This window comes from Octodon degus, unplaced genomic scaffold (genome assembly GCF_000260255.1).
Source record: "Octodon degus isolate 3935 unplaced genomic scaffold, OctDeg1.0 scaffold00136, whole genome shotgun sequence".
Classification (NCBI taxonomy): domain Eukaryota; kingdom Metazoa; phylum Chordata; class Mammalia; order Rodentia; family Octodontidae; genus Octodon; species Octodon degus.
In genome coordinates this window covers 2,642,831-2,662,565 of record NW_004524712.1, presented here as the reverse complement: position 1 = coordinate 2,662,565, position 19,735 = coordinate 2,642,831, and the positions used below count along the sequence as shown (strand labels likewise).

Sequence of the window (19,735 nt, the reverse complement as noted above, 5' to 3'; positions counted from 1 at the left end):
TGCTGGGATTACAGGCATAAGCCACATGCCTGGTTCTTTCCTCTTGCTAAATTGCCAAATTGCCCAGGCTGGGTTTGAATTTTCATACCTCTTCCCTCAGCCTCTCAGAGTGCTAGAATTACAGATGTGTGTACCACCACTCCTAGATCTTAGTCATAATTTTTTTTTGAGTCAGGGTGTGGCTATATAGCCCAGGGTGGCCTCCAAGTTCCTGGGGTTACAGGTGTGTACCTCCCAAGCACTGGGATTACAGGTGTGCACCACCACATCTGACACTATTTTTTTTTTTCCTAAGGAGGGATGTGATGGGGAATGTGAGAAAAGGGGGCATAAAAGTGCACCCTGGGAGAGGAACGAATTCAGTTCAACAACAAACATACTGAGGACAAATGCAGGAAACCTGCTGTCCTACGAAGAACACAGGCTTCTCCCAGAAGAAAAATGCTGACTGCTCTCAGTCCAAAGGTGAAGACAGCTGTGGTGAGCGCCTTGGCTCTCTTGGGCCCAGGGATGAGGCCTTGGGTTGTCAAGGGTCAGTGGGCTCTGACCCAGGCGAAGGGGCTGAGCCCTGAGCTCCAGCTTCCTTCTCGTCACTCCACCTGGTCCCTCCGCTTTCCAGTACATTCAGAATGACTCATAGGTTTGCACTGTTTTCTGTTTTAAATTCTTATTACTGGGGCTGAAACCCAGGGCCTCAGACTTGCTACGCGTGCACTCTGCCACTGGGCTTCTCCCAGCTCTAGGCTTGCATCTTCAGTGGCAATCATGCAAAAATAAAATACAGTGCAATGCTGAACGCACTTCCACCTAGCTTTTGGAAGCAAGTTATCGTCTCTGGGATAGAGGACAGCAGTAGTGTGGGCGTGAAGGACTCGGCATCTGTTGCTTTCTCCCAGTGCCTGTTCTAGGGCTTCCCCAGGCAGCTGGAAAAGGCTTTACGCTGAGGCTGCAACTTAAGCTTCCAGCTCATCCCGAGAAGGAGGCTGTCCACACTGGTGCCCCATTCAGGGAGGAGGGCGGGTGTGGCCCAGGCTTCCTGCCCAGCCAGGCAGCAAGGCAAACACGGCTGCTCCTCCACGTATCAGCACCACTTCTCATGACCTTCAATTTCTGGCTTCCTCCTGTCCTTCTTGGGGATGTCCCCAGCTTCCTCCTGGCCTTGTTGGGGAAGTCCCCAACATCCTTCTGGCCTTCCTGGGGGAGTCCCCAATGTCCCTGTGGCTTTCCTGCGGAGCCGATAATAATGGAAGCCCGAGGACAGTCTGATGCCCGGGTCACATACAAAGCAGTGCAGACACTGGACCTCTGTCATCTCTCCTGGAGTGCACAGCCATGTAGGAGGTGTTTCCAGTTTAACTGCTACTTGCTGCGTCCCATGACCACACAAGAAGCTTCAACTGAGCGTCTGCAGATCTGCAAGAGACCCGACAGAAGCACAAAGCTTGGCTTCCTCCCTAAACCCCACATCTCTGTTTCTCCCCAACAGGGCCCCACCACTTCTGCCTTTTATCTACTCTGTTTTATTCCAAATGCAATAAATTCCTTCCTTCCCACCACTTCACTACATTTTGCTTTCCTGAGCTAATCTCCCTCCTCGCATCTGCTAGCCTTGGGTGGACACGTCCAACCCCATCGCAGGGAGGAACCTCACACTACGCTACTGCTAGCAGCTCCTGTGTATGGAGGACTCGATATGGCTAGGCCCGACCTGTTACGAATACTCGGCATGTGCCTGGCCATGTTCTGAGCTCTTATTCAGCATATGTACTGTTCTCACTGGGAGCTTGGTGAGCAACAAGAAAGCCAAGGAACAGTGGCAGAAAAGCAAGTGGCCTGTCCAGGTGACTTCTCACAAGCTCTGAAGGGGAGAAGCCAGGATCCAAATCCCGTCTTTCCCACAGCCTGCACTTGGAAGCTAAGCCTTTGTCTCCTGAAGGCCACTCAGACCCAGCTGGGAGGCTGATGCCTCTCCTCTGCTCCCACACCCCACGCCCTGCGCCCGCAACTTACAGCGCATCACAGCTTCCTTGACTTGGTGGAAGCCCTGATCTGGGCCTCTGCAGTCCACGTAGTACATGAACCGGAGCTCAGCGGGGTAGGCATCTCTCGTCAGACCAGACAGCAAGGGGATGGTGCAGCCCTCGGCGCCTGGGGCCTGGGTCAGGGCCTGCAGCATCTGGTACCTGCACCACGGGTCACAGAGGAAGCCTGGAGTGATGAGCAGCACGCGGCAGTGACTACTGCTCAGCGCCTGACACAGCTCAGACACGATGGCCCCGCCTGGGGCAGCGTCCCGCAGCTGCAGGAAGCAGCGCAGCTGGGCAGAGCTGCCTTCCAGGTAGGAGACCAGCTCCTGGGCAGCAGCCAGGTCCTCCTCGCTGTGGCACACGCACACGTCGTAGTCCTTGCTCCAGCGGCCACTGCTGCTAGTGTCCACGTGTGTTGGTGGCAGAGAAGAAGACCTGACTGAGCTGAGGCTCGGTGGTGGCTGGGCGCTGTCCTGCGAGGCCAGCTGAGAGTCGCCACTGGAGTAGCTTTCTGAGGCTGTAGGCACATTCTTGGGCTTCTTCAGCAGGGCTTGCCTGAACCAGTCTGTAGGGAGGCGAACACATGCGCTCAGCCCAGGCCTTCCTCCCAGCCTACCTTCTCGTGGACTCTGAAATCAGGAGCCACATGGCCAGGGAAAGATGGGCAGGAACCCGCCAGCTCCCGGCCCTGGGAAACACTGACTTCCTCCTCTCAGGCACCTACAGCTCCATTATTTTAGCACATCTTTTAGGTCTAACATTCAGTTCCCTGTCTGTAAAGGCTGTAAAAATACACAGGAGCTCTGCAGCCCTATGGGGTTTTTCACAGCCTGGTAAAGCCAGATGGCCTTAGCGGGGTGAGCTGGTGTATGTGTGGAGACCCGACTATAAGAGGAGGCTGAGGCAGGAGGATTATCTGGTGAGGAGTTGGACATCAGCTTGGACAACATGGCAAGATGCTGTCTCAGAATAGGAGGAGGATCGCTTCTCAGCCTTCTGACTAAGCTCAAGAGTGGAACTGGATAAGGTGGGTCTTAAAGTGATGAGGCTGTATTACCCACCCACTGTGGGAAGGGAAGGGCAGTGGGTGATCGCGTCTCTTTGGCCCTGTGAAATACCAGAATTCTGCTAAGTGGGAAACATGGATGAGAGCCAGTGCTCAGAGCTCCTGTACAGCACAGGGCTGAGAAACTCCAAGCCTACACTTGGGAGCCTGGCACACAGATCTGAGGGTGGATCTGCTGCTTGCTGTGTCTACAACCTCACAGCAGGTTATCTCGCTGTCTCGATCTCCATTCCCACGTCTGTAAAATGGGGTCATTTTGTTGTTGAAAAATATAGTATGGTTGCTTTCTGGTAGAAGTCCTCCATGATTTAAAGCTTTTTTTTTTGCTTTTTGAGACAGGGTCTCAGTATATAGTTCAGGTTGGCCTTGAACTCACTATGTGGCCCAGCCTGGCCTCGAACTCATGGTGATCCTTTTGCCTCAGCTTCCCAAGTTCTGGGATTACAGGCATGTGCCACCATGCCCAGCAAAACCCAGCTGTTGATAAGGATAGATAGCATGGTGTTCCGGGGATTAGGTTTCTCTCTGCTTGGTCCCTTGCTCTGAATGGTTCTGGGACAAAGATTCAGATGACAAAAGACACAATACTAGCACTTGGGACTGTGGTTTCCAACCAAAGGAAATGGACAATACGGGCCTGGAAAGCTCGGAGCCCAAGGAATCAGGAATCCGCTCACCCTCGCCTCCTTCCTGACCACCAGAAAGCATTGGGTGGGTGGGCACTCAAGTCTAGGCAGGAGCTTTCTTTCCTCCTCGTCCTCCACGTGTCCCTCCCCTCCCACCACACCAACACGGGGGTGGGGGGATGATGAGGACACTCGAGGAACAAGAACAGGCTGACCTGGGCCCACTCACCAACAATCCTGCCCATGGGCTTCTTGGACTGTGAGCGACACACTGGGTCGGGGGGCGACGATGCCATTGTGCTGGGCTCAGAGCTAACCCTGCCAGCCTGGACACTGGAAGTGGACCCAACGTTGACCTTGAGGAGCAGCCATCCTGCAGGGACAGAGGGAGAGAGCACAAGAGCGGCATTGCCTCATTCCAGCCCCGAACAGCCTCCTGGAAGGGCCTGATGGGCTCAGTCCCCAAACACATCCAAGCTGCAGGCGCACGATCAGGCACCACGTCTGGGGTGTGAGGTCAGACTTACAGAGTAAGAGCCCCGCATGACCAGCGCGGGCACGGTTTTCTGCTCCGCCTGGTCCAGAGCGCTGGGAATCTAGGAGGCGAGGCTGACAGGCAGCACTTGAGAGGGCCTTCAGTGAGTGCTGAAAGGCGGAACAGACAGCTGCTGTTAGGACGGCATCAGACAGCGCAGAAAGCGAGGCAGAGAGCGTCCATGCAGGTGCCGTGTGGTGTCCTCCACCTCTGACCCCACCTCCAACAACCCACCACCGCGCCATCAGGCCCTTAGCAGTCAGCTCCAGGAGACAGGGCCACGGGCAGCAGTGCCTGGAGTCTCACCTCTTGCTAACCATGGCCTTCAGGAACCCGGCTGATTTCTTCAACGCCTCCATCTGTGAAATGGAAATACTGTTCTCAGCATTACTGCGGGAAGTGCGGAGATGCTTCACGTGGAGTGCCGACGGCATGGCGGATAATAAATGCTCGAGAATGTTATGGGTTGGTATGACTTCTTCTGTTCTTTCTTTGCAGAGCTAGGGATCAAACCCAGAGCCTTGCTGGGCCACCTTTGAGCTACTTCTCCAGCCCAGTGTGTCTTTCAAATGAGCTAACCAGGTACAGTGGCATGCATCTAAAGTCCCGTACTTGGGGTCTACAGTGGAGAACTAGTTGAGTCTGTGAGTTTAAGATTGGTACAGACTTTTTTTTTCAAAGCAAAACAAAACAAGTCTGGTGTGGTGGTGCACAGCGGTAATCCAAACACGTGGGAGGCTGAGGAGGAGGCAGCACCATGAGTTCGAGGCCACATAGTGATATCAAGGCCTTCCTGCACTACACAGTGAGGCTGTGTCTCAAAAAAAAATCAAGTCAAGGGTCGGGGAGATGGCTCCGTAGGAGAAGCACTTGCCTGGCAAGTGCAAGGGCCTGAGTTCAATCATGTTCAAAAAAAAAAAAATCGAGCCAATAAACTTGGTGTGGTGGTGCACACCTGTAATTCCAGCACTCAGGAGGGTGAGACATGAAGATCACTACAAATTCAGGGACAGTCTGGGCTACATAGTGAGTCTATGTCTCTCTTTTTTTAAAAACATGTATTTAGTACAGGATCTAGGTGATCCTCCTGTTTTCAGCCTCCCAAGCGCTGGGATTACAGGTGTGAAACACTACACCCAGTCTCAATCACCTGTCTCAGCACAGGGGTGGGGCTGGCACTACACACTGGGGATCAAACCTGGGATCTATGTCTGTCCAAGCGGTGCTTTAATCTGCTGAGCTATCTGACTGGCCCTGTCTCAGCAAAACAAAACAGGATCTGGGCTGGTGGCCACGCCTGTAATCCCAGCATTATTTGTAGCAGGACTGCCACAAATTCGAGGCCAGCCTGAGCTGCATAGTAGGTTGAAGGGCAGCCTGCTCTACATAGAGAGACCCTGTCTCAAAAAACAAAAACAAAAATAAAAACCCTGAAACTAACCAAAAGATAAGACAAAATCTGGATATGGGAGGGAGTACATTTTGTTCAAAGTTTAGAAGATACAATATTGTAACATTCACTTTCCTAAAGTGATCTACAATTCAATGCTATTTTAGGTTCCAGAAGATTTTTGCTTTGTTTTGTCTTTCTCTGCTATTGAAGATTAAACCTAGAGCTTTCTCATTGAGCTATACTCCCAGCCTTGTTTTTATTTTTTATTTTGAGACAGGATCTCACTAAATTGCTAGACTGCCCCCGCTGGGTTCCACGTGGCGCTCCTTCTGCCTCAGCCTCCCAGACTGCTGCTGAGATTACGCGCATGCTCACCATACTTGGCTGGACTCCAGGTTTTAATTTTTGATTTTTCCATGAGGAGTTTACCAAATTGCTTCTTAATGTATACAGAAACACAAAGGACCAAGATCCCTTAGTTGGGGAACCTGCCAAATCCTCTCCCCACCACAGAATGAGGAGGTCTGGTGCTGCAGGCTCCTTTGACCTGGGTTTCCAGGAGAAGGCTGAGGCGCAGAGCCCACCTTGTGCAGGGGCAGCAGCAACCTGCTAAAGACACCACTCCAGATTAGGGGCTGGCGCGGGGCTCGGCGTGGAGGCTGCTTTCTTACTTTCTGCAGGATCTGCAGAGGCCAACAGAACCTCACAGCCAGGAGTGGTGGTGCATGTCTGTGTTCCCAGCGCTCTGGGAAGCTGAGGCAGGAGGATGGCCATATTCAAGCCCAGCCTGGGCAATTCAGAGACCTAGCAAGACTGTCTCTCAAACAAACAAATAAACAAACACCCCCCCCCCCAAAAAAAACCCTCAAAACCCTGAGAGAAGGTCCTAGTTCAATTCCCAGTACCAAAGCTGTTTTGTGGGGGAAGAGGGTATCTCTAGAAACTCAAAAGGAAGAAATTTCATTACTGGACACACTGAACAGAGGTTTCAAAGTTCCAGCTAGCTGCGCTTGGTGGATGGCGGCTCACATCTATAAATCCAACACTCAAGAGGCTGAGGCAGGAAGATCCCCATGAGTTTGAGGCCAACCATTTGCACTGGGCTACATTATGAAACCTTGTCTCAAAACAAAAGCCAATAATAAATACATATAAAATAACATAACATTTTTAGTTTGAAACAGGGTCTCACTAAATCTCTAAATTGTACAGACTAGCCCAGAGGTAAGTACAGACTAGCCCCCCCATTTTGAAACTTTCAAAATCCTCCTCCCTCAGACAACCCCCAGTGCTGGGATTATAGGTACCCACCCCACCCCCAGCTCTGGTTTAGGAGGTAAACTGACGTCACATCCTGATTTGGGTAATTACCTTTTTCATTGGTAAGCAGAACTCTAGGGCTAAGGGTGTGACAGAGAGCGTGCCTAGCACACCAACCCCTGGGTCCATCCCCAGTTTAGGGAGGGGGAAAGAAAGGGACAAAGGAGGGACAGGGAGGAGCAGAAGGAAGAAAGGGAGGAAGAGGGGGAGGAGGGAGGAAGAGCGGGGAGGAAGAGGTGTCTGAATGCCCAGCAACACATGCCACTCGCGTGGGGTGGCGTAATTGCTGGCGAGTATTATGCAGAAGTCTCTGGCCAGGAGAGCGGGGTGAGTTCCAGGAAGCATACCCAGGGCCTGTTTCCCAGCGTCCCTCCCGCACACCTTCCTTGTTCCTCATGGGTTCTGTGAGGTCAGGACTGGGGGCAGTCACAGGCTCGCAGAGATACTGAAGTCTCTGAACTTTGTCCCAGACCTCACAGCAAACATAGTGGTCAAACAGAGTAGACAGGTCCAGTCACTAGTGCTGGCTGTTTTGGATTTGCTATGTGGCTTCATGCAGTCTGTGTGTGTGTGTGTGTGTGTGTGTGTGTGTGTGTGTGTATGTGTGTGTGTGTGTGAGAGAGAGAGAGAGAGAGAGAGAGAGAGAGAGAGAGAGAGACTTTTTGGGTACTGGGGATTAAATCCAGAGTGCTTGCACTGAGCTAGATCCCCAGCACTTTAAAAAAAAATGTTTTTACATTTTGAGACAGGATCTTGCTAAATTGCATGGGTTAAGTTTGAACTTCTGATCCTCCTGCCTCAGCCTCCTAAATATACCTGGGATTACGAGTGCACCACTGCCCTGGGCCCCTGGGCCTTTAAAAATCATAAAGCAGGGTGGGCATGGTAGCACACACTTGCAGTTCCAGCACTTTGGAGACTGAGGCAGGAGGATCGGAACCCAGCCTCCACAACTTAGCAATTTAGGGAGACTGTATCTCAGAATGACAAAAGAGGGTGAGGGACATAGCTCAGTGTGAAGTACCTTGGTTCAATCCCAGTAAGGGAATAAAGCAGAATAATACATGTCTTACACACCCACTTCACAGAGAATATCACAAAGACTTGACAGGAAAGAAGGAGCTTCTCCAAAAAAAAAGAAATAGCAGAGCCAGAGAGATAGCTCAGAGGCGTAAGCACGACGTGGCAAGCACCAGGACCTCAGTGCGCTGTCCCGCCCCAAGTTCTGTGCTGTCTTCGCCCCCGCCCTGCCCTCTCAGCCCTGGATATGGGTGCTCACCTTCCTGCCCTGGAACCAGGAGATATGGCACATGTCTGTAATCCCAGCACTCGGGAGGCTGAGCCAGCAGGATCTCTGTGAGTTCAAGACCAGCCTGGAGGCTACAAAAGTGAGCACAAGGCCAGCCCGAACTGCATAGTGAGACCCTGCCTCAAAAAAAAAAAAAAAAAAAGAAAGAAAAAGAAATAGCAAAACACCTTTTGCTCCTTCTAGAATGCTTTTCCAATATTGTACATAGGAATTTATTAGAAGAGAGAAATGTTAGGGACCTCTGCTGTAGGAAATATGTTATTATTCAGCATCTATTCTCCAATTTCTTTCTTTCTTTCTTTCTTTCTTTCTTTCTTTCTTTCTTTCTTTCTTTCTTTCTTTCTTTTTCTCAGAACTGGGGGTTGAACTCAGTCCCTTGAGCTTGCCAGGGAAGCGCTTATTCCACTGAGCCATCTCCTGGGCCCCACTTATACCCCACGGGGGCAGCTTCTCTAGGGGAGCGGAACCCTGCAGACTCACATGGACCCCAACCTCCAGGACCCCGAGGTAGTGAGGCTGTGCAAGATGAGGCTGCTGTGTTTGTGGGAATCTGTCGCAGCAGCGACTGGCACCGAAGACCTTATTTCTCATCACATCAGGATAGTGAATGTAGAAGCACTGAATTCAAATTGGGGGCCGAAAACAGATCTGTTTACAATGATTGAAAGAAGTTTAGGAAGGGCCAGATAGCTCGGCGGACTAAAGCACCTGCTTCGCAGTATGCAGAGGCCAGGGTCTGATCCCCAGCGCGCTGTGCTGGCCCTGCCCCTGGGACGTGCTGACATGGCCATTGAGACTGGGTGTGGTGGCACAAGACTGGAATCCCTGCACTTGGGAGGCTGAAAACAGGAGTATCATGAGTCCTATCTACATAGTGAGACCCTGTACACTCTGTAGACCCTGTCCTAAATTCATAAAAGAAAGAAAGAGGTTTTACACCTTTACACTTCACTAAAGCTGATTCTCAAATAGTTACTAAGATATTTAAGCAGGATTCACAAGGGCTTGTGGTATAGTGTCACTTAAAAGTGCTGAATATGCTGGGCATGGTGGTGCAGGCCTGCAACCTCAGCATCAGGAGGCTGAGGTAGGAGGATTGCTGTGAGTTTGAGGCCAGCCTGGGCTACACTGAAATTCTGTCTCAAAAAAGAACAACAACAAACAAACAAACAAACAAAAACAAAAAACAAACCACGAGAGAAAAGAAAAAAAAAGTGCTGATTATACTTCCGCTCCAGGGTCACAGTACATGTTTCTGAGGGAATAGTTTTTAAACTGTGGGGACAGACCTTGGGTGACCCCGAGGTCCACACTTGGGATGTGGAATGAACCTGTGGGTCTATGGGATAGACAGACTCTAAGCAACAGAATATGGCAAAGAGCACGGGATGTGCCTGCCCAGTTACACTGCCACGTATGATATATACATGCACCTGCATAGATGCACATGGGAACCCTACATACGCCATGTATGTGGGTGTACAGGTATGTATGTGCACAGCTCCATCTCAACAGATGGGAAAGAAAGCTGAAGAAGTTGGTACATTAGGAGAGGACCACCTGTCGGCCAGGGATAGTGCACACACCAGTAAGCTCAGCACTTGGGAGGCTGAGGCAGGAGGATCGTAAGTTCAAACTCAGCAACTGAGCAACTTAGTAAGACTCTGTCTCAAAAACAAAATTAAAAAGGGCTGAAGACGGACCTCGGTGCAACGGTCCTGGCTTCAATGCCCGGTACACAAAGCAAAACACCCCAGGCACAGAATGTAATATAGATTGATTCAGCAGTGAGTTTATGGTCGGGTGCAAGTGCAAAGAATGGGAATTATACACCTTCTTACATTAGTCTGCTCTTGAGTTTACAGAATAGCTACTACTTTCTTTTTTTTCAGTGCTGAGTGATAGGTTCTGGCCCTTGTATGAACTGTTGAATTATTATGGTGCTCATCTAATATGGCAGAAGCCCTTAGAACAACAGCTTATCTTCCCAGAGACCATGTCCCCCTTTCTTTTCCAACCCAGCCCAGGGTGTAATATCCTTTCACCTTTCCCACCACCACAGGAGAGACCCCACACACAGACTGCCACCCTCCTCGGATATTTCTAAACAACCTCCTCAAGCTCTACCCCTGACGAAAATCCATGCAAGCTTCAGCTTTGTTTGTCCCAGGCCAGAGGATCTGCCCCATCTGCCCTTGCTCTTCTCTGTGTCTTTGGAGTTAATAAAGGCTTCTTATATCTTTCTTATGTCTTTACTGAGCTGTCAAAAATCCTATCACTTGAGGATGAAATCCAAGGCCTCTGCATGCTAAGAAATTACTCAAACCCCAAGTTAACCTTCAGTCTTGGGGAATAATTCTGAAGTATGTACTACCAGGATAATGAGGATTTATTATAAAGCAACAGTGATTAAGGTAGTGATAGTGGTAGTCAAGATCAGACAGGGCTGAGGAGATAGCTCAGTAGAATAAGTTCTTGCCTGGCAAACACAAGGAATCCCTGGTTCTGAAAAAAAAAAAAAAAAAAAATCAGACAGAGACCAAAGGGGAGACCCACAATTGTACAATTTCTTGATTTAAGTCAGTGGTGAAAGATGGTCTTTTCAATAAATGTGTTAGAAAACTGGGCATGAAGCCAGACATGGCGGTGCAAGCCTGTAATCCCAGCACTCGGGAGGCTGAGGCAGGAGGAGTTAATAAAGGCTTCTGAGTCTGAGGCCAGTTTGAGCTACACAGTGAGTTCTGGGCCAGCCTGTACTACATAGTGAGACCTCAGAGACAAAATGGTATTAGGCCAATTTAGATAGCCTCGATGGAAAAATTTATCTCAACCCATCTCTCACACCATATAAAAAATCAGCTTCACATGGATGGTAACTGTAACTGTGAATGGTAAAACATAGGAAGTGATCTCCTGACTTTGTGGCAGAGGAAGATTTTTTTCATAAATAATACAAATGGTTGTGGTAAACTAGAAACCATTAAAATGAAAACTTTGTTCATTAAAAAGCATGCTTAGGGATGGTGAGATAGCTCAGCAAACTAAGTGCCTGCTTAGGCAAGTTCAGGGACCGGGGTTCAATCCCAAGCATCACATGCTAGGCGGACCCTGCCCCTAGGTGTGCTGAGCTGGCCTCAGAGACTGGGCATGGTGGCACATGCCTGAAATCCCAGCTCTGGGGAAGCTGAAAACAGGAGGATCACTAGGAGTCAGTTGCAAATACTTTTTTTTTTTTTTTAAAGCATCTTTAGCAAGCTGTGGTGGTGCACCCCTATAATCCTAGCACTTGGAGGGCTGAGGCAGGAGGAGTGCCAGGAGTTCAAGGACAACCTGGGCTACACAGCAAGACATTATCTCAAAACAAAACAAAACAAAACAAAAACACCCACCAAAAACAAAAAAAGCATCATAGCACGAGTAAAAGTCTGTGGAGAAATAAAGTCATATTTTTCCATATATCCCAAATATTTTATTTTATTTTATTTTTTTTTTGGTACCGGGGATTGAACTTATCCCAAATATTTTAATAACTACAAACTACTAAGAAAGACAACCTGTTAGAAAGCTGGGCTCCATCTTGAGGTGTAGCTCATGCCAGGTGTAGTCTCCACCCTACATCACACAAACAGGTAGAACTGAATAGGGACTTCACAAAATGATATTCAAATGGCCAAGAGGGTAGGAAAAGATGCAGGTCTGAGAATGCAAATTCAGCCTCAGTCCTGGTGGGTCCTGCTGCAAAGAGGCTGTGGGATCCCAGGTAATGGAGGGCGTTCAAGGTGCAGAACACCGGCACACCCACACCGCTGGTGCTGTGCAAGCTGCCACAACTGCTTTGCAGAACTACTGCGCTGGACACACATGCCCAGCAATTCCATGTTTATTCAGGGATGAATAAACCCCGAGAGCTGCCGCACAGCAGAACGCTGCACCTCAGGGAGAACAAGTCACTGCTGCACGCAGTGTGCATTGGCTCCCAAAACACCCAGCGTCCACGAGGATACAGGCTTTCAATGAACAGAAAGTCCCAAACCAGGCCGGGCTATTTCACGGTGTCAGAAGGCAGCTTATAAGCGCCTGCCTGGCAAGTGCAGGGTCCTGAGGTCAATCCCCGGTACCGAGAAACAAACAAACAAACAAACAAACAAACAACTGCTTCAGAAGCCAGGTTAGTCATCACTCTGGGAGGAGGGGCAGGGACTAGAAGCGGTCATAAAAGGGCTGAGCTGGGCAGGAGGGCAGGTGATGGTTTACCGATTGTTCTAGAAGAGAGCTTTTCAGGAAATGCTCAGCGTATGTGCAGGCTCTGGGCGCCTCTCCATAGGTATACGCCCCCACGCACTCTTTAGCACTGGGGATGCCCCCACCCCCTTGTAAGGTCAAGATCTTGCTTAATTGCCCAGGCTGAAACTGCCCCGAGGGGCTCCACCTTCTACTCTAACTTCCCATCCTCCCGTCTCAGCCTCCCAGCTGAGGGGTTCCCGGCGTGCCACCACACCTGGTTCACTATTTTAAGTCTATAATTCAATTGCGGTTTCTGGCGTCATTCCTGACCCGGCCCCTGGCTAGGCGTCTCTGCGGTTATCACACAGCGATTTCTAATTCACATCTCCTCCCGAGGGCAGGAGGCCTGAACCCGTGCGGTCCGGGGGTCCCCGTCTTGCCCAGGCTGGATGCTCATCGGCGAGCGCGGTGGCGATGCCGTCCCGGACCCCGCACCCCGAGTAGAGCCAGGCACTGCCAGAGTCCCCGCCAGGGCTGCGGGCAGGGCAGGAAGGAGGCGGGGTCCTCAGGGAAGGGCTGCAGCCGCTTCGCACAGCCCGGCTTGTCACCCCCGCCAACAGCCGCGACAGGAAGGGACCGTTTTCCCACAGGGCCTTTGCGCGCTGCTTACGTGACCCGGGCGCTGGCGGCAGCCGTGTGGCGGGCAGATCCCGCCGGCGGCGCTGGGCTCCCGCGAGCGGGCCGAGCGGGCTCCTGGGGCTCTGGGCCGGGCGCGCCCGGTTCCCGGAAGCGCAGGCCAACGCTCCGCCCGTCCCCGCCCCAGCCTTGACCCCGGAGGCGCCGCGTCCTCTCTGCCGCGCTACCGAGGCTACCGAGCGCAGGGCTGGCTTGGCGGTCCCGGGAGCCGACGTGGGAGCCAGCCTGGATTTGTTCTCGGTCGAGGGGTTGGAATTATCACAGGACCCTTACTTCACTCATTTGATCTTTTTTTTTTTTTTTTTTTTTTCCTGGAACCGGGGATTGAACTCAGACCCTTGCGCTTGCCAGGGAAGCGCTTATTCTGAGCCATCTCCCCGGCCTCTCTCATTTGATCTGTGCGCAAGCTAGGTGGGACACACCGGTAATCCCAGCACTCTGGAGGCTGAGGCAGGACAACAGCAGCGAATCCCAGGCCAGCCTGGGCGGCACAGAGTGAACGGTCAGCCTAGACCGTCTAGTCAGTGTGTGCAGCGCGTTCATGCCTTTTTAAATGTACAGTGAAAACGATGAGCCTTAGCATGGTGAAAAGCTTTATCTAAAGCGCACAGGAGAAGGTAAGCAGTAGAACGCGGCTCAGCTGCAGGACAGGCCGGCCAGGGCTGCAGCTGGGAAGTCGAACCTCAGGGCGCCTGCGCGCGGTGGAAGCTGCAAGCCCCTCCCTGTCTGTTGACCTCGATGACCCTGGAAGCAGTGTCTGATGCCATCCAAGTGCTTTGCCCTGCTGGGCAGTGATTCCTGCATCTAGCGACAAGGACAGAGCTGCAGTGAGGAGCCGCAAGGCGCGTTCTGGGGTAAAGGAGGCACGCTGACTCCTGTGCCCCCCATCTGAGTCATGATTTATTTGTGAGCAGTGTGATAATACAACGTGTCAAGGCAGCGGTTCCCAAGCTTTTTTCACTGTAGGGTTTTGTTTTGTTTTTTTTTTGAGACAGAGTCTTGCTATGCAGCTCAGGCTGGCTGTGACCTCATTTTGTAGCCCAGGCTGGTCTTGAACTCCCAGTGATCCTCCTGCATCAGCCTCCTGAGTGCTGGGATTACAGGCGTGTATCACCCCGACCCAGCTATAGAAGACATCTTTATCTGACCTACCTGAGCAGTGTTCCCGGGCATGCCAGTTTGGGAAGTTCCACCCCACAGGGAGGCATGTGGAATGCAGAGTGGGGTAATGTGACCATGTGGATCTAAGGTGCATGACCACCTCCCCCAATTTGATTTCTTCCTTTTCTTACCACTCAGCCCAAAGCTGAGCAGTCCTGATAGGGTTGTTCATGTATGACATCTCAACATTCCCTTTCCTCATCAGAATTATGGTGTGGTGGCTTGTGTTGCTCTAAGTGTTGCTTACTAAATCCAAAATTACCCAGGCTGGGCTTGAATTTGGGATCCTCTTGCCTCAGCCTCCCAGAGTGCTGGGATTACAAGCATGCATCACAGGGGCCAGATGAAAGCAGAAGGCCGCTTCCTTTGAGCCCTGAGATTGGGCTGTCTGCACTAAAGGCTCAGTAACTATGGGTACCCTACAAACTGCCTTAAGTGGCAGAAATAGTTGTCCTGTGACCCCCACTCTGCTGTGGCTCGGTCACCTTGGACTCCACCTACTCCTCACCATGATGGTTTGAGTCTCTGCCCTGCCGGCTGTAGCCACAGCCTGTGCCTGGCCTCCTCCCCAGCCTTGATGTCTTCCTGTTACCAGAGACAGCTGGGCTGATTTGCTTTGCTTCTGTTTTTCCAGTGCTGAGGACTGAGCCCAGGGTTTCACATCCTAAGCCAGCACTGTACCACTATACTACAGTGATTGTTTTGCTTTTTACAGTACTGGGAGTTGAACCTCAGGTCACTATCAATCCTGCTGTGGTCTAAATGCTGGTGTCCTCCCGAAATTCCTATGCTGGAACCCAGGACTCAGTATGATAGTATTAAGAAGTGTGACCTTTGGGAATGATTAAATCCCTACATGAGTGGAACCAGCACTGCTGTAAGAGGATGAGCTAGGTGTGGTGGTGCACATCTGTAATCCCAGCCCTTGGGAGGCTGAGGCAGGGAGGATTGCTCCAAGTATGAGACCAGCCTGGGCTTCACAGTGAGCTCCAGGCCAGCCAGAACCACACAGAGACCCTGTCTTAAAAAAGAGCACAACAGGAGTTGCTTATCCTTGCAGAGGAGGACACAGGGGGAGTTGGCTACTTTTGAAGCAGCCAGCCCATACCACACCATCAACAAGCTGGTGTTGATCTTGGAACTTCCAGCCTCTGGGACTGTGTGAGTAGTGAACGCGCGGTGGTTATGAACCATCCAGGCCAACCGTATCACAGCAGCTTCAGAATTTTTTTTTTTTTGCAGTACCAGGGATTGAACTCAGGACCTTGCACTTGCCAGACAGGTGCTAAGCTGCTGAGCTATCTCCCTGGCCCAGCCTCAGGCTCTTTAATCCTTGCTCTGGGCCTTCCTAGGCGGTTTTCCCTCTGCTGAGTCCACCCTGCCTGTCCTCTTGCTCCGGCTCGGAGGTCAGCACCCTGGACAGACTCCTCCCTGGCAGAGGCGGCCTCTCTTGGGCTGCTCTGCAGCGCTCAGTGCTGTCCATCTGGATGTGTGAGGAAGGCAGGACACACCTCGGGTGCTCTGCTTGCTGCTGTACCTCCAGTGTGTAACACATACCAGGCAGATGGGTGAGCCCATCCCTTCCCTCCTCAACCTGCATCGCTGCAGGAACTTGGGCCACTAGCTCACAGGGAAGCTCACCTCCTGGGAGCCAGGAAGGATCCTGGGAGGAGGGTGGGGCTGTGGCTCCCGCACTCCAGGAGCGGAAGGCTCTGGAATGCTTTGAGAGCTTCTTGCCTCAGGAAGAAAGCGCAACTGAAGAAGGCAGTGAAGGGGTTCATCACGTTTATGGGTCAATGCCTGGGGTCACAGACAAGTCAGTGCATCTGGGCCGGGAGCTCAGGACCTGAGGCTCTGGCTGCCTTGGGAGGCATGGGCCTGTCTAAAGATCAGGCCAACAGTCCTGCCCTGCCCCTTGCTTCTGGTCTGGGGCTCACTGCCTGTGCTCACTGGGCTGCCCGACCAGAGCGAGAGGGTGGGAGGGAGGGACAGAAGCCCTGGCACACGGCTCGGAGGACTTGGGCGGTGAGGCCCCATGCGGAGCTCTAGAGCTCAGATGATATTCTGCTCCAGGAGCTTCTCCTCTAAGTAGAAGCGGCTGAAGAGGAAGGGGCTCATGTCGATGGTCTGGAAATGGCCATTCAGCAGCATCTCGGCCACGGCTCGCCCCACACCCAGGGCGTGCTGGAGGCCGTGGCCGCTGAAGCCCGTAGCAAAGTACATGTTGACCACCAGCGGATGGGGGCCCACTACACCGTTCTGGTCAAAGGTGTTGTAGTCATAGTAGCCAGCCCAGGCACTGCGAACCTGTGGGTACATAAGAGGAGGCGCTCAGCCCTCCCGGCTGGGGGCAGCTGCTGAGGGGCACGTGGGATGGGGTGGCCTCCACGGACCCCTATGCAGCTCTGAGGTGGAGGGAACATGGCAATGACAGGTCCAAGGGGACCAGCAGGCTCCACGAGCACTCACCCTGTCCACTGTCCATAAGCAAACAGAAGCCCCCCACCAGTTACCTTGAGGCTCTCGAATGCTGGCACCCGGTAGGCCAGATGGGGCCACACTTTGTTCTGGAAGAAGTCATGGTCCACTTCGAGGTCTGCTGGGTCTGGTTCTTCCTCCTGGGGAACAGGCGGGGACAGGGCTTAGACACACGGGCAGGCTCAGACACACGGGCAGACCCAGACCTCACCGGTTCCTTTACAAGGTGGAGCGTGGGGACATAAAAGAACCCAATTCTTCCTTGTGTGGTAGCTCATGCCTGTAATCCCGGCACTTGGGAAGCTGAGGCAGGAGGACTGCTTCGAGTTCTAGGCCAGTTTGTACTACATACTGAGACCTTGTCTCAAAAGAAAAAAGATCCCAATTCTGACTGAATGTAGTGAAACATCAGGAACACAGCACAGGGGGCCCCTTGAAAGCCATTTTCATGGCCCATGTCTCCTTCCCAGTCTGTACCCACTCTGGCTCTAGTTCAGCTCACCTCAGTGGGGCTACGGCCACCTATGTAGTTGTTACCCAATCCTTCTCGGCGGAAATAGACTCCATTGGTGTCTGTAAGCAGGGGCGTCTCCAGGCCTGGCCCCTGCGGGCAGTGCCACATGTACACAAACCTGCATGACCATGGGGTTAGGGCAGCACAAGAACAGCGTGGCTGGTGACCCTCCCGCCTATCCACATGCGTACCACCTTCCGCACCATCTCTCCCCGACCTCCTCAGCTGCCCTGGGAGAGGCTACCTTTTCCTCGGCTCCACAGGTAGTTTAGTGCCCTGCAGGGTGCCGGGCGGCCCCTTCCCAATACCAGCCAGCTCCGCGACCTGCCCAGACCAGGCTCCTGCGGCGTTGATCACAATGGCACATTCTACTGGCTGGTACTCCAGGCTGTTGTCCATCTTGACCTGCAGGTACCAGAGGGTGAGGGGAGAGGCCTGGCCCACACCCTTGCACCATGCGAGGGACACTTCCTCCTGAACCTCACTTTGCCCACGCTGGAAAGTGAGTAGAGAGAAGCAGACGACACTGTGACAGTAATAAGCTGCCGCTGGCCCTAGGGACTTACATGGACTTCATGGATTCTTCTCAGGTTCACCTCCTCCCCAGCTGAGTTCCTCATGCGGTTTGATGAAGTGACAAAACCTGCAGGAAAGAGGAATAGTAAGAGCGGAGAGCCTGGGGGCACAGCTCAGGGGCAGAGCGCTTGCTTAGCATGTGTGAGGCTCTGCCTGTGATTTCAAAGACATACTTCCTGCCCCTAGAAAGTGGCCTTTAAGCGGGAAAAGGGGATCCCACCAGTTTTGGAAGGAAGAAAAAGCTAACGGATAAAGCTATTTTCCCAGACATGGAAGCTAGTGGAGACCAGGTGACTGGGACTGCCACGAGGGACAGGACAGTGCGGACTGTTAAGCAGGTCATAAGTCACAAAGCAGCCTTGTGAGAAACACAGTCAAGCTGCCCAGGACCTGCCCACACCAGTGCTTAGTGCACGCACAAGTGAGACACTGGACGGAGCCAAGGCCTTGGCCTGGCTGCTAGAAGACGGAGCATGGGTCCCTGCACTCACGTGTCACCTCGCCCTGGCAGAAGAGGACTCCCATTGACTGAACCTTTCGCCGAAGCCCCTGAAGCAGAGACCAGGGGTCGAACCAACCTTCGTTCTCCATCCCTGGAAAGAGAAAAGGAGAAAGAAGTGGGGCTGGGGCTTTCTTCTCCCACTGTACTTCCTGCCGCCCCAACATTTCTCTGGACTTGGGAGCCAGGGAAGAGTCATGAGGACCAGATGGAGCGGGCAGTCCCATGCCCAATGGACAGAGAGGCAGCACAGTTGGGCACACCCTGTCACCAGGAGGAGAGCAGCCTTTCTGCAGCACAGCTGTAGTCGGCCCAGACTGCCAACACGGGGCATGCTCACCGAAAGATGCCAGAGCCACCCCTTCTGTGTTTATCCAGGGAAACTTCTTCCGAAGCTGCTCAGGAGACATCAGACAAATTTTGGCCCCTTCTTGCCTGAGAGAAATGTGTGGGTCTATGTGCATGTATCAGAGAGGTAAGAGAACCTGTGGAGAGGGGCCAGGGAAATAGCTTGGTAGAATAAGCGCTTGCCTGGCAAGTGCAAGGGCCTGAGTTCAATCCCAGTTCTGCCAAAAAAAAAAGAACAGGAGCATGGGACCCCCCCCCCCACTCCACAAGTGGGGTTCCAGCTCGTTGATTTCACTTCTCTGCCCAAAACTCGTCAATTTTCCCTCCCTGCTCAGTGAGAAAGACTAGGCACTTAGTTGAGGATCTTTGCTCTCTGAGCCTTTATCTTTCCATACACCTCAACACTGTTCAGCACACTGAACTCCTCTATAAGCTGTAGGGAGGCGAGTTCCCTCTATACCTGCCAGGATGGGTCTCTTCTCTTCTTCACTGACTGGGACAGTCCTTCGCAACAGCATCAGTGTCTCCTCTGGGACACTTTCCCAAAGGCAGGTGCTAGAGCAAAGCACTCTCATGAACTAGATTGCCTATCTGGGATTAAATCTTGCGCCACCATTTACAAGCATCCTCGTGCCTCAGTCACTCAGGCTGAATTTCGGAATTTTTTTCTTTGACACAGGGTCTTGCTCTGTAGTTTAGGCTGGCCTCAAATTTGTGGTGACGCTTCTGTCTCAGCCTCACAAGTGCTAAGGCACCACCATGTCCAGCTAATATTCTGACAGTTAAATGCCTTAAAGTGATAAAGTATTTAAGATATCATATGCTATCTCTAGTGAGACTTATAAGGGGTTTGTTAAAGCCTCCAGCCACAGTGTACTACAAAGATGTCCACTCTTGACTGATCGTGAGACTTAAGGCCACATCCAACCTGCTGCCTGTTTTTGACAAGCCAAGCCCAATATA

The 19,735-nt window shown here is 52.1% G+C and overlaps 2 protein-coding genes across 7 annotated transcripts in view; both read right to left on the bottom strand.

Annotated features, from left to right (window-relative positions):
- Positions 1–290: 290 nt before the first annotated feature.
- Tirap (TIR domain containing adaptor protein) lies at positions 291–13,272 on the bottom strand. Of its 6 annotated transcripts, none has more exons than XM_023701533.1 (6): positions 12,531–13,272; positions 4,561–4,613; positions 4,247–4,364; positions 3,949–4,092; positions 2,011–2,592; positions 291–1,413 (listed from the first exon to the last, which is right to left on the bottom strand). In XM_023701533.1, exons 4-6 carry the CDS (start codon positions 4,013–4,015, stop codon positions 1,394–1,396), a joined length of 669 nt encoding a protein of 222 aa, XP_023557301.1. In that variant the 5' UTR covers positions 4,016–4,092; positions 4,247–4,364; positions 4,561–4,613; positions 12,531–13,272; the 3' UTR covers positions 291–1,393. The 6 variants fall into 6 exon arrangements, with proteins under 6 accessions (XP_023557301.1, XP_023557300.1, XP_023557302.1 ...); XM_023701532.1 differs by having other exon boundaries at positions 12,884–13,272; XM_023701534.1 differs by having other exon boundaries at positions 13,171–13,272.
- Positions 13,273–16,121: 2,849 nt separating this feature from the next.
- Foxred1 (FAD dependent oxidoreductase domain containing 1) overlaps positions 16,122–19,735 on the bottom strand; it is a 7,525-nt gene continuing 3,911 nt past the window's right edge. Inside the window, exons 5-11 of the mRNA XM_023701501.1 lie at positions 18,765–18,859; positions 18,417–18,518; positions 17,916–17,992; positions 17,594–17,754; positions 17,338–17,467; positions 16,871–16,975; positions 16,122–16,664 (exon numbers count right to left, since the gene is read on the bottom strand). Coding sequence (XP_023557269.1) covers positions 16,410–16,664; positions 16,871–16,975; positions 17,338–17,467; positions 17,594–17,754; positions 17,916–17,992; positions 18,417–18,518; positions 18,765–18,859 — 925 coding nt within the window. The 3' untranslated portion in view covers positions 16,122–16,409. The remainder of the gene's footprint in view (positions 16,665–16,870; positions 16,976–17,337; positions 17,468–17,593; positions 17,755–17,915; positions 17,993–18,416; positions 18,519–18,764; positions 18,860–19,735) is intronic.